At 59.8% G+C, this 13,418-nt stretch overlaps 3 protein-coding genes across 3 annotated transcripts; 2 read left to right on the top strand and 1 right to left on the bottom strand.

The window, feature by feature from the left end:
* The first annotated feature begins 105 nt into the window (after window positions 1-105).
* On the top strand, window positions 106-3,812 carry DNASE1L2 (deoxyribonuclease 1 like 2). The gene is made up of 9 exons (XM_065684066.1): window positions 106-119; window positions 505-703; window positions 998-1,086; window positions 1,941-2,024; window positions 2,139-2,268; window positions 2,316-2,426; window positions 2,627-2,781; window positions 2,893-2,989; window positions 3,667-3,812. The coding sequence occupies exons 2-9, from the start codon at window positions 557-559 to the stop codon at window positions 3,715-3,717; spliced, it is 864 nt and encodes a 287-aa protein (XP_065540138.1). The 5' UTR covers window positions 106-119; window positions 505-556; the 3' UTR covers window positions 3,718-3,812.
* Window positions 3,813-3,960: 148 nt separating this feature from the next.
* ECI1 (enoyl-CoA delta isomerase 1) lies at window positions 3,961-10,504 on the bottom strand. Its single transcript, XM_065684065.1, has 7 exons — window positions 10,378-10,504; window positions 10,039-10,167; window positions 8,948-9,075; window positions 8,172-8,318; window positions 6,829-6,950; window positions 6,040-6,218; window positions 3,961-4,455 (listed from the first exon to the last, which is right to left on the bottom strand). The coding sequence occupies exons 1-7, from the start codon at window positions 10,418-10,420 to the stop codon at window positions 4,289-4,291; spliced, it is 915 nt and encodes a 304-aa protein (XP_065540137.1). The 5' UTR covers window positions 10,421-10,504; the 3' UTR covers window positions 3,961-4,288.
* A 216-nt stretch (window positions 10,505-10,720) lies between these two features.
* On the top strand, window positions 10,721-12,787 carry PTX4 (pentraxin 4). The gene is made up of 2 exons (XM_065686379.1): window positions 10,721-11,187; window positions 11,315-12,787. Exons 1-2 carry the CDS (start codon window positions 10,942-10,944, stop codon window positions 12,569-12,571), a joined length of 1,503 nt encoding a protein of 500 aa, XP_065542451.1. The 5' UTR covers window positions 10,721-10,941; the 3' UTR covers window positions 12,572-12,787.
* Window positions 12,788-13,418: the final 631 nt, after the last annotated feature.

The raw sequence follows: 13,418 nt of genomic DNA, 5'->3' as shown, positions 1-13,418 counted from the left end.
GAGCCGTGCCAAAAACCCCACGGGGGTGTCCGACTCATCCTGCTTTTCCGGCAACTCCGTCGGGAATAAAGCCGCCCATCCTGCTGCTGGGAGGGCAGAAGTGTCACGCACTCGGCAAGGTAAGGACTGATCTGGGATCAGCACCTTCAGCCATGAACTGGGAGGGACTGGGATGAGCTGGGGTGAGGAGTCGCTCCCTTACCCACCCAGGCTGTGATCAGGTTTAAGGACGTGGAGCAGCCCAGGGTGCCGGTAGTGGTGGGTGATGGAGATATCCCGTTGGGGAGCAGAGCTGGGTCATCCTACGGGCTGGCAGAGGTGCTACTGAGAGGGTTCATGGAGGCAGGACAAGAGTCAGCTTCCCCTGGGACCAATAAGCCAATAGACAGCCCTTGCCAGCGCCACGGGCTGCTCCAGGCAGTACCCACCATGGCACACTGTGTGCCAGGACTTAGGGAGGACCTACATGGGGTGGTTTTCTTTGCTCTATCCCAAAATCTAAAGCAGTTTGAAAGTTTGGCTCCCATCACTGCATCCCTGCTGAGCATCGCTCCCAATGGGAACCGTGGTGCTGGCACTGTACCTTGTGGCTGTGGCTCTCCCATGCCTGGCCACTGCCACGCTGCGCGTTGGTGCCTTCAACATCCAGGCATTCGGTGACACCAAGATGTCCAACGAGGAAGTGGCGGGCATCATCATCAGCGTGAGTGCAGCCGGTGCCGTGCAGGGATGGGCTGTGCACTGGGGTGGGCCCAAGAGGTGGCTCCTGTGCCAGGAACACATCCATGGCTCCTGTGCCATGGGGATGGGATGGCACCCCAGTGCTGGGGATGTCCTGGGTGGATGAAGGCTTGTTGGGGACCAAGGTGGGGTGCCAGGCACACACCCTGCATGAGGGACATGCAGGACCCTGTGGTGCTGCACCCAGCACCATGTCAGGGTGCCCAGGCAGTAGATGGGCTCGCTCTCACCATCACTGTCCCTCTTGGTCCTGCAGATCCTGAGCCGCTACGATGTGGTGCTGGTGCAGGAGGTGCGCGACTCCGACCTCAGTGCCGTCACCCGGCTCATGGAGCAGCTCAACAGGTACGAGCAGGGCTGGAGCACCCGTCTGGGACATCAGTGTTACAGGGAAAGCCAAGCTGGTTGAGCAATAAAGGGCAAAACCAGAGTCATCCATTAGCAGAGGGCTTGCTTCTGGAAAGGGGAATGGGAGGAAAGTGCTGCGGCTGAAGCTTGGAGCAAGCTGAAGCTTTGGAAAAAACACTGGGAATAACCTCGGGAGGGGAAGAGGGATACAAGTGGTACAAAACTCCTGCAAAAGCTGCTGTTCCCCTGGAGCACACAGCATGGAAAGGGACCACAGCTCACAGGACCCCGGGATGGACCCAGTGGCAGATGATGCTATGAAGTGAGCGGCTCAGGCACCCCAGTGAGAAAAGGGGCTGCTGGGGTGGGCTGGAAGTGCCCATGGCAGTGTGGCAGCCCCTCACTGGCTGGGTACAGGCAGGGGCCAGGGCTGGATGGAGGCTGCTGCTGCCTTGCTGTGCTGGAGCAGATACACCCAGCCCGCACCCTCACCCCTCTGGTGTCCCCTCCAGCACAGCCACACAGCAGCCGAGGCGGGGAGGGCGACGCCAGGCTCTGCAAAGCCTGGGGCTGCTCATTGACCTAATTTAGCTCTGCTGCACGTGAAGGTGAGGAGCGTCCCTATGGAGCCGCCTCGTGTCCTGCCATGCCCCAGGTGGTGTGGACAACAGGGTGGCTTGGAGCCACTGCACCCATGTCACCCCATAGACAGGGCACAGTGGTGCACGGGGACAGCACAGCAGGGCTGGCTGGTGCCAACCCCATGGCCACCCATCAGTGCCACCCCAGGATAGTACCAGCCATGTCACTGGTGCTGGAAATGTCACCATCCTGCCTTTGCTTCTCCACAGTGTGTCCATGTCCCCATACGACTATGAGATCAGCGACCCCCTGGGACGGGACAACTACAAGGAGATGTACCTCTTCATCTACAGGTAATGGGCTGGGTGCTCTGCCGCCTGCCTGCAGCACCGCGGGGCTACTGACACCATGCAGGGGACAAAAGGGCCATGCCAAGCCCCAGGGTCATCACCCCTTTGGCCCTGCAGGACAGATGTTGTGTCTGTGGTGGACACCTACCAGTATGAGGATCCCCAGGATGTCTTCAGCCGGGAGCCGTTCATCCTGAGGGTCTCAGCACCCAACACCAGTAAGCAGGGGGACAAATGGCCCCGGGTGGTGGCATGGGGTAGCCATGGGGCTGACATCTCTTTTCCCTGTCAGAGGTGCAGGACTTTGTGTTGGTGCCACTGCACTCAGCCCCACATGATGCTGTCACTGAGATTGATGCTCTCTACGATGTCTACCTGGCCATTGTCAACAAGTGGGGGACCGATGTGAGTGTCACCAGCATTGGGGATGGCACTGAGGGTGGGCGCTGAGCTGCGGGGACTGTTCGACCCACACTAGTTCCCTGTACCAAGGCAGGCGGTGGGATGGGGACCCTGCTCCTGCCCCATCTCCTGGCACGGGAGGCTGCTGTTTGGGGACAGCCCAATTCCCCAACCACCCCAAGCCCCCCATCTCCCTGCTACAGAACATCATGTTCCTGGGGGACTTCAACGCCGACTGCGCCTATGTGCAGCACAGTGACTGGTCATCCATCCGCCTGCGCACCAGCGACATCTTCAAGTGGCTGCTCCCGGATGGCACCGACACCACAGTGGGGAGGTCAGACTGTGCCTATGACAGGTGAGTGCTGCCACGACACGGCTGGCTCCCCTCCTGGCACCCCCTGCCCATCCCTCACCACCCTGAGTGTGGGGACAGGAGCTGGACCCACCACCCGTGTCTCCTGGGCAGGATTGTGGTGTGTGGCGCCAAGCTGAAGAGAAGCATCGTGCCCGATTCCGCTGGTATCTACAACTTCCAGCGTGCTTTCCAGTTGGAGCAGGAAGAGGTGAGCCGGGCTTGCAAACTCAGGGCTCAAACAGGCACCAAGGCTGAGCTGCCCTGGGCAGCACTGGCCCAGGGGCTGCTGACATCTAGCAGGGATTAGGCAGCTCAGTGCTGCCATGTAGCTGCCGCACTGAAGGATCAGCTCAAAACGGCAGCTGAAGCAGCTCCAGCAGCACGAGCTGGCTCTGGCTGCAGCACGTGTGCCCAGTGCCTGTCTGCTCCTGCACAGCTCCTGCGCCAGGCATGTGGAAGCTCAGGGTGACAAGGGACCTGTGGGTGGAAACAGGAGTGGGGATCTGTCTGTCCCTGGCAGGGGAGAGATGAGGCACACAGGGTTTTGCATGGCTTTTCGTGGGCAGGTGCAGGCAGGGCTCCAGGGCATGGGGCAATCCAACAATCTTCAGCCACCCATAGCTGGCACATGGCTCCCAGGCAAGACGCAGGGGTCTCAGAGGGCAGGCACCCCCCTGCCAGTGCCAACCACAGGCTACCTCCATAAAAGGTGCAAAACTGGAGCCTCGTGTGTTGAGTGTCAGGTGGGAGACATCGTGTCCCCCTCCAGCAGGCAGGTTCTGGCAGGGCAATCACAGCCTCCTTGCCGGTCCCACCAGCACGGTGAGGGGCTCACCATTGCCTTACACCTTGCATTACACCTCCCTAACTCTCGCCCTCCTCCAGGCCCTGGCAGTCAGTGACCATTACCCAGTTGAGGTGAGGCTGACGGTTTGAATTGTCCTGCGGCCTCATACCACGATCCAGCTTCAGCTCCCACCACCAACCCTGTGAAGCCACCCCTTGCAGCCCCATCCACCACCCCTGCACAAGGGCTGCTCCAGATCCTGGTCTGAAGAAGGGTCGCAGCCAGCCACCAGCCATGCCCAGACCCCTCAACCCACCATGGACCAGAGCCTGGGGACAGGCCACCAGCCAGGAAGCGGTGACCAACAGGCTGGGAATGAAGCATCCATCTCCTACCTCATTGAAGACTTTATTGACAAATCTCTTTTCATGATTAACTGCTGGATAGGAGGGAGGACATCCAAGAACCAGAGGACTCAGGCCACAGCGGTGTCATGACCCTCTCCCTGTCTGCTCCTCAGGGGACTGAGCAGACTGCTCTCCCACTCTCAGGAAAGGCAGCAGTGGTGTCAGGCACTCTATGGGGACTAAAGGGGCGACTGGGGCGGCCATGGGAGCAGGTAGCACATCACCAACTGCTGACACTGCAGACAACTTCACTGTGAAAGTCTACAGCTGCTGCAGCGTTTCAGGCTCCTAAGACTGGGCCCTGGGTGGCTCCTCAGCTCTTCTTCTTCTTCAGCATCTCCATGTACATGCGAAGTGACTTCTGGATGGACTCTTTTGAGACAAAGCTGATGAAGTTCTTAATGTCTTCTTCCCGGTGAGCTACCAGGCGGTCCAACAGTGTCTTCCTCATCATGGACTTGGTGATCTGACGGGCATGGTCTGCAGAGAGTGGGGATGAGGAATGTGCATGGTCCTCACCCTGACCAGCTCTCAGCCACTGCCCCCCCGTGCAGGTGCCTCCAAATGAGGAGGTACTGCACAACAAAGGGCTCCTTAGACCAGCAGGGAAAGGTGTAAGAAAACCCCACCAGCTGGAAGCTGAACTGGATAAATTCTGATACAATAAATCATGATCTCTACTGCTGAAACTACTGCTCTACTGGGACAGATGACAGGAAACTGTGCACCTCCTTTTCTTTGTACTCTCCAGAGCCTAGCCCCCATCCCAATAAACACCAGGCTCAGGACAGCAGTAACCAGAAAAAATTCTCTGCTACTTGAAACTGCTCTGGCTCTAAGCTCCCAACGACTCAGACCCTTCAGCCTCTGGCAAGACAGTCTGCTCATGCCAAGCATGCTGTATGGAAGCCAGCAGCTGCGTCCCCTTGGGCTTATCCCAACAGCAGGCTCTGGGCCTGTGCCACTCTATATGAATACGTGGATGCTGCTGGAGCTGACTGAGGCCTTGAGCACCCATACACACACAGAGCCAAGGCCAATGATGCGGCAGCACATCTGTGGCACAGATGTCGCACGCGCGCTCTCACTGTGCTTTAATGACGATAGTGAAGAAACGACCAACCCCCCCATGCACTGGGAACCCCAAATTGCTCCAGCTCCTGTGTGCTACAGACACCTTCACCAGGGCAGACTCCTCCTGCTCTGATTTAGGGCTCTGGGAAAGGATCTGCATGGTGCCTCCTGCAAGCTAGGAGAGAGATGAGATGCGCTCCCCACTCTTTGGAACTGAGGTGCCACTTTAACACCAGCGAGACGGCAGAGAGCTGCTCAGGGACCCTCTTCCAAGGCTGGGACACAAAGTGACAGTCTTGGGACCCCTCTTTCTGTGCAGTTTCATTCAGATTCCTACATGAAAAGCAGCTGAGGGGTGCTACACAGCTACAGCTCCCTGCAGCCCAGGAGGTGGCATGGGATGGGATAGCTCACACCTAGCCCTGGCCACAAGAAGCTGTCTCCCAGCCCAGGAACCCTGTGCTGGCAGTCACAGAGCAGCTCAAACATGCATATAATGTCTGTGCCGTCTGTCCTCACACCCTCATCACTATCTCCAGCTCAGCAGAGTGCCGAGGGCTGATCCAGACCACAAAGGTGAACTGGCAGCAAGCCAGGCACTCTCACTCTGCCTTCTACCCCAGCTCCATGGCAGTTACCAGGAATGGGGTAACACCTCCACCGACAGACACAGAGATTCAATTTGTATCTGGGGCTCACGCACCTCCAGATTGACTCAGCAAGGGCTGACAGGGTGAGCCAAGCTGGAGTCATGTCCCTGCACACCCAGCACAGTGTCCTCCCATAGAAGGGCACTGGCCAGTCCATCTCTGTTAGCCCAAGGCTGCCTGGACTGCTGTGCTGAGCTTTCCTACATCCCAGCCATCCACACCTTCCCTTTAAATGAGAACTGTCATGTAGCTCCCAGGTACCAGCTGGGGTGCTTGTCCTTCCCACCCAGATGAGGTCCACTCCGACAGTACCCTCTGACAGGTCCCCTGCCACCCGTACCAGGAAGGGCCAACCACTGTGCCATAACAGCTGCAGCTTTCTCCTGGAGCTTTTCCTCTGGCACCAGCTCGTCCACAATGCCAAACTTGAGGGCCTCAGGTGCAGGGTACAGGGAGCCCAGCTGGAGGGAGCGCTCAGCAACTCGCTGTCCCACAACATTCACAAATGTGTCCTTAAACCTAGAAGAGATGGGAGGCAAAGCCACGGTCAGGGAAACGAACACACAGCACCAGCTGCACTGACATCAAAGCTAAGAGCACGCTTGGTCTCACTCCTCAGGCTGTAGGCTCAGCCACGCTGTGCAAAGTCAGGTGAGCAGAGTCATTTTGGGTTCTACCAAAGTTCCCCCTCCTCTTCATGAGAACTGCTCTATTTCCCCTAAGTGCCACGTTCTCAGGGCAATCAAGGGCCTGTGACTTAGCATAGTGGTGTCCCTAAGCTTTCTGAGATCTTCACAGTTACGGTATTTTGCAGGTACACAGCGTGTGTCCAGAGAAAAGCATATTCCCAGTCTGAGCCTGACCAGATCTCCCAGAACTTGTTTCAGAGTTGACTGCAGAGTCAGAACCGAGGTCCTCATTGATGAAGGATGTGAGGACATTCTGCAGCCTGAAAGCTTTTCAGATGCCTACAGGACAGAGAAATGAGGTGCTGTCTCCTGCAGCTGCCTGATCACTGACACATAAAACTACATCTCAGTGGCCAATTAAACTGATTCATAAACTCCTTGAAGATTAATTCTCTTTAGAGACCAACACATAACACTAGAAGTGGGAGACACTGGCCTACCAGAAGGGAGCCACGATGCCCAGCTGGGCTTCGTTCAGGCCGATGGTGTATTTGGGGTTCTCTGCCATGATCCTGTAGTCACATGACAAGGCAATGAGGCAGCCTCCTGCCGGGCTGGACCCCTGGCAATGAGAAGGAAGGAGTGAGTCTAGGTCATGGTTACAAATACTGACAGAATAGATAATCCCTAAGTCTCCGATTACCTGGTTTGAAACAGCCCTAAAGAAGATATCTGGTAGGTTTACCATGGTTTACCCTTTTCATTTTTCAATGCCCTTTGTTGCTCTCTTCTTAATTGATCCATGTTACTCAGATCACAAATCCCACAGTGGTTATTTGCTAAAGCATTTTCTTGTAACCATACCTGAGTCTTTAACACCAGTTGAGTTTGTAAACCTAAATGTCACAGAAACAGTTCTCTTCAGGGCCTTTGTAATACCTTCTGTCTATAAAACCTCCATTTGTGATTATCTTTGCCACTATTCAGTGTTTGGTACACAGGATGCCTGCGTGAAGCCATCAGAGACCCAATTACCTTCAAAGACAGTCTACAGGCAGATACAGAACCAGGAAATGCCAAAGCAGCACTGCACCAAAACATGAGAACAAGACACCAAGCAGGTAACAGCCCATCTACAGACACTGAGATTCAGACAGGACTTCCCTGCTAGTCAAGAGCTGTGGCTGGAGGAACACAACCCAGTGAAAAAGGGCTTACAACAAACTGCATTGCCAGAAGCATTGCTGCCCACAGGACTAGGGACACTTGTGCAATGCATGGCTGCCTCCCACCTCCTCCCCTCCAGCAAAGCAGTGCAGCAGGCAAGTGACTAGGCAACTCCTAGAGTCCCATCAGTGAGAAAGCAGCCAGTGGGCGTGTGACAGGCACCCTCTCGCCTGCTCCTACACCAACCAGCTTCTCCAGCACGTGCCTGCTACTGATGTCCCTTTGGGCTCTACCGCTTACCTAAGCCCTCCTCCTCGTCCTCCAGCCAAGTTCTTGGGGCAGGGTATGGCTCCTGCTGCACAAAACACTGCCGAGGGCACCTCAGCCCCCATTGGCAGAACATGAGTGCCATGCAAGCTCTCCATGCAGCTGAAATGCTGCTACACCCCAGAGCTCCTGCAGCTTACATACATGGAACCTGCAGCATCCCACGCTTCCAGACCTTCCCACACCCCAATACGCTGACCAACAGACATGAACTTTGCCCAGACATCCCAACAACAACATCCCTGTGTTTGTTTCAGCACTGACAAGCTGCTTAAGCTGTCCCTGCCCACGTGGTGCAAACAAAATAGACCGCTAAGGGTGACTGGGACAGTGGGTCTGAAGAACATACATTGATTACGGCAAGTGTCACCATGTTGGAGCTGTACAGCCGGAGCCAAATTTCCTGCACAGCTCTCCAGAACTCAGCGTAGTGCTCCGTGCTCTTCCCACACATCTCGGTGATGTCCAGCCCAGATGAGAAGATTTTGGGGATGGCCTGGAATTGGGAAAATACAGATATCACTCAGAGTCACTGCTCAGGGATGACCCTAATGCACTCAACCTACAGTCTGAGGAAAGGGAAAGGATTAATTAAATATGACATGAACCAGGGTCTTTTGGGGTTCTGAAACAATCTCCCCAGTGCTCCCACAGCTTGGATCATCCCATCACCATGGGCTGCAGGGCTGGGACTCCTTGTGCACAGCATGAGTTCTTATTATGAGGATGCCTGTGCTGGTACATCAGTCATGCAGCACAAAACCTGTTTTGTCCCATTCCCAGGCACCCACTTTGTACAAGCATCACATCCGAAAATAAACACTGGCATCTCCTAGCAGCTCCCTCTGGACAGTTCAAGAGATCTCAAGGGACGTGTCAGCTTTGCAGGTAAGGAGCTTTGATTGTAACGACAAATCACAATACTTGGTTGTTGTTATTGTGCTAGAAAAGGGCACAGAAAAAAGAGCACAGCACTTCCAAGAATCCCCTCCCCTCATTCCAAAGCTGATCAAAGCTGCCTCATTTCCCTCCTGTGCCAGTGACCATGGAGCCAAGAGACCAAGCACGAGGAAGGGAGTGGAACCCATTGCTTGCACGTTAGATCCAGCTCAGGACAACACATACGGATGTTATGATGACGCCACGGCAGGCCCGGTCATTTTCTAGCTTCTCCAGGCTTATACAGAACTCGGTGAGGAAGTCCAGGCTGAGGCTATTGACTGGGGGGCTCTTGAACTTCATTGTGGCGACACCTGCACCATGGTAAACACAGAGACATCAGAACCCCACTGACACACTGCTTGCAGTGCCTTGCCCAAAGGAACTTCACCCGCCTCCATGCTTCCCAGCTCACCCAGATTGTGTCTTCCCACTCTTGGCTCTTCAAAATGCCCTCAGAGCAGTGTGGCCAAGAACAGGCCAGACCTGCCTGCAAGCCGGGCTCACTGAGCCAGGGGTGAACCTGGTGCATTGACAAACACACCGTGTCCCAAAGACCAGACACCTTTGGGGTAACACTGTCCATCAGCTCCCTTCTCTCTGGGCTCACTGGATAAGGTTTAGCCTCCTGCTGCTATCACAGCAAACATCCCATGCCCAGGGGATCACACACCTTTCCCACCCCGCCAGCAGCTCTGCCACCCTGTCCAGCACTGCGGGAAAGGCTCTGAGCCCTTGTCCCCACCCCAAAAGGTGCTGGAGTACTTGGTCTGTGTGCTGCGGCCCTGCTCAGGCTGCGGACAACATGAGGGTGCACCCAGGGCCCTGGCAGGCTCAGGCAGGCTCTGGGAAGCCTCAAGAAGGGGCACCCTTTGTTTGGTGCGGGAACATGGCCCCATGACAGCTATTCCTGGCAGGCAGGACACAGCAATCCCAACAGCTGCTCCCCAGAGGAGCGCCTGCCACTCCACCAGGTCTCCAAAGCAGGGACCCTGCAGAGGGGACGGTGCACAGGCAGGGCACGGGGTCTGTCCACAGTGACAGCTAGGGTTCGCCTGTGGCACCCAAGCAGCCCCCAGCCACCTGATGTGACACCCTCGTCCTCAAACGCTCCTCTCTGAGGGTCCTAAGCAGCTGAAGCTGGAATACGTGGGGCTTCGGTAGTTTCCATGCCCAGTGCCACACATGCCATGGGGCAGGCAGGGAAGGGGCCCTGCCTGTGCCCCACAACTCCCCGTAGGATGAGGGTGACACCGCAAAGGTGCCACCGGCTGTACCTGAGCTCTCGTTCATCTCCACCTGGATCTTGTTGTTGCTGAAGGCACGACATGGGGCAAGCGGGAGGCTGGGGGGCTGCCGGATGGCTCTGCCCCACGCCGGCAGCCGGCGGCACAGCGGCAGCACACCTGGGGGCACAGCAGCAGGTAGGGCCGGGCAGGGCACAGCCCCACAGGGAGGGACACAGGGACACCCCGACCCACCGAGGGAGGCCATGGGGCACCCTGACCACGGCGGGGGGACGCCGGCAGGGGCGGTGGGGCTGTCCGCAGTACAGGGGGGGCAGGGGACACGGTGTCCCCGCGGGGGGGCGCGGGGGGACGCGGGGCCGGGCGCACCTGAGCGGGTGATGCGATGGGCGAGAGCCGGCGCCGCCGCCATCTTCTGCCGCCGGCTCAAGGGTACAGGGCGAGAGCAGAGCCGCGCGTCACGGCCACGCGCCGCGGGACACGCCCCCTCGGCACCGGCACCGCCCGCTTGAAGCCCCGCCCACCGGGAATGAAGCTCCGCCTACAATGGGCGCTACCGCCCCCTGGTGGCTCCAGACTGGCGGCATCGTCCTGGCCTGCCAGAGCCGTCCAGCGCAGCGCAGCGCAGCGCAGCGCTGGCCGCATCACCGGCCCTGCCCGCATCATCCTGCCCTCCCGCACTGTCGTGCCCTGCCCGCACCGTGCTGCTCTGCCCGCATCATCCTGCCCTGCCCTCACTGTCCTGCCCGCACCATCCTGCCCACCCTGCCATGCGGCTGCCCAGCCCACTGCCCCGCTCGGCTGGGCCACCTGGGCCATGCACCCAGGGTCTCCCCACACCTCCCCTCACCTCACGGCCCCTGACCCGGGCAGCCGGAGCCCCGGGGAGCGCCTGGGCAGAGGCCCACGGCCCACGCCAAGCCCTGGCCACTGATGGCGGCTGCTGGCCCGCGCCAGCGGTGGCTGCGGATCTCATCATGGTGGAGGCTGCCCCGGGGGACCCCGCGGGGGCCGGGGCTGGCCCGGCCGCGCAGGCAGAACCCGTCCGGCAGCGGCATGGCCGGGACAGCGCTGCCCCTCTGCCTGCTCCTCGCTGCTGCCCTGCAGAGCAGCCTGACCCAGGGGCCCAGCGCCCGCCCTGGCCCTCTGCTCCTGCGGCTGCTGCGGCTGGAGGAGCAGGTGGGTGCCGGGGTGGGGGGGAGGCACAACCCGGCCTGTCCGGGGGGCACTTAGCGTTCTGGGGCAGGCCGGGGCCAGCCGTGCACGGGGACGTGGGCTCACCCCACCTCGCCCCACTCCTTTGCAGTTTCAGCGGCTCCAGGAGGTGACACTGAGCCATCTCCAGAGCATCGCCGGCAACTACAACATCTCCTACAACATCGACGGACGCTTCAGGGCACTGGCGGAGCAGGCAGAGGCGGCCACCACCGCCCGGGCTGCCCTGGGGGCAGAGCTGGCCCGCCTGGCCGCTGCCGGCCGGCGGCTGCACCGCAGGCTGAAGCGGCTGGAGGGAACAGTGGGTGCCCTGAGCCCACCGCACCGCCTGCTCACCCACCCGCTGGGTGCACCGGGGGAAGCTGGCACCAAGACACACAGCCCGCTGGATGCTGCCCGGAGCTGGGACAGCCAGCGGGAGCGGGAGCCACATGGCCGGGTGGCCCCCAGCACCCCCAGCCCTCAGCGCCCGAAGGCGAGGAAGTGGCAGCAACGCCGGCAGCAGGAAGGGCACTGGCGGCCGGCTGATGCTGGGCATGATGGAGCAACCAGGGAGGATGCAGAGCCCGCTCACAGCGCAGCACTCGGCGCCCGAACAGTGGCACTGGTGCTCCCCGCTGTGACCATGGTCCCCCAGGAGCAGCCGCCAGCCCCCCAGCAGCCAGGAGAGGGTAGGTACAGGCTCCCCACCCCGGCACCCACCCCCCCAGCCTGCCACACCGGTGCTGTCCTGCTCTTCCCCAACACCTCTGCCGAGCATGTGGCCATCCTGGGGCTGGGGCCACACCGGGGGCTGCGGGCGCTGTCGCTGTGTGCCTGGGTGGCCACCCCAGCCGCCTGCCTCGGCGCTCTCCTCTCCTACACCACTGAGGACAGCGGCAGCGAGCTGGCCGTGCGCGGCTGTGGCAGGGACCTCCCCGGCTCCACACAGTTTGTCATCGGGGACGGGCAGCTTCGGGAGCTACCAGTGACGCCGCTCCTGGATGGTGAATGGCACCACCTCTGCCTCACCTGGTCCTCGGGCCAGGGCCAGTACCGCTTCTATGTGGACAGGCGGCTGCTGGCTGCTGGCTCCGGCTTCAGGCAGGGGTATGAAGTTCCTGCCGGTGGCTCACTGGTGCTGGGCGGGGAGCAGGACCACCCCGGCGGGGACTTCAGCACCGCGGCAGCTTTTGTGGGTCACCTGGCTGGCTTTGCGCTCTGGAGCCGGGCTCTCCTGCCCGGAGAGGTGGCCAGCATGGCGACCGGCCGGGGGCTGCCCCGCGGCCCCCTCCTCACCCTGGATGATGCCTCCCTGCGGGGCGGCGTGCGGAGGGTGGCATGCCCCTGTCTCCAGCACTGCCTGTGAAGAGCCTGGCAGCGGGAACGGTGCCGGCTCCCAGCAGTATCATGGCTGGCTCACGCTGCCGACACCAGCATGAGCTGCGTCCTCCCAAGGTGATGGGACATGCTGTAGAGAGCATCTCAGGACTGGGACCACCAGAGGTGGGGACAAGGAAAAGGTAGTGGTGAGACGCAGTCCTGGTGCTGGACAGTCATCAGCTCCTGCCTGCAGAGGATGTACCACCCCATCACTTCTATTAAAATGCTCTGAGCAGGGAAGAAACCTCACTCATTTCTGGTCTTGCTCTTCACTGTAACGCTCCGTGCCACTTACAGCCGGCTAGGAGCTGCTTCACGCAGGCAGCTGGATCACCAGGCTGGGTCACACACAGGTGACCCCTGCTCATCCCCTGCCTCCGCCAGCATCTGTCACTGAGTCAGACCCACGGGGAAGTTGTAGCATGGAAAAGCCCGTGACTGGGATGAGCCAGAGGTGCCAGAGCGGGTGCGGGCTGTCCATGTGCCTGCCCTGTGCGAGGGGCTCCTTATGGGGAGCAGAGCTTTGGGCCGGGCTGGGGCTCGGGTGAAGCACACAGAACGCTCCCCGGTGGCTGCCCTGCGGCACTCTGCCCGGAGACTGGGGGCAGCGCCGGCCCCAGCCCCTCTGCATGTCCGGGGCACTTGTGGCGGGGCCTTGCTGCCCGGGGACGGGTGTGCCTGGGCCCAGCGTGGGGCAAGGCCTCGTTACGGCTCTGCAGCCTCCCGGGCCTCCGTCTCCGCTGTCCCGCCCGCGGCAGCCTCAGCGCGGCAAGACGGGCCTGGTGGCGGCTACGGACCGGGACTGAGGCCGGAGAGCGGGGCCGACGGGACTA

The sequence above is a fragment of the Lathamus discolor genome, chromosome 6, assembly GCF_037157495.1.
Source record: "Lathamus discolor isolate bLatDis1 chromosome 6, bLatDis1.hap1, whole genome shotgun sequence".
Lineage (NCBI taxonomy): Eukaryota > Metazoa > Chordata > Aves > Psittaciformes > Psittacidae > Lathamus > Lathamus discolor.
The sequence above is the reverse complement of the archived record's forward strand: the minus strand, read 5'-3'. Positions and strand labels throughout refer to the sequence as shown.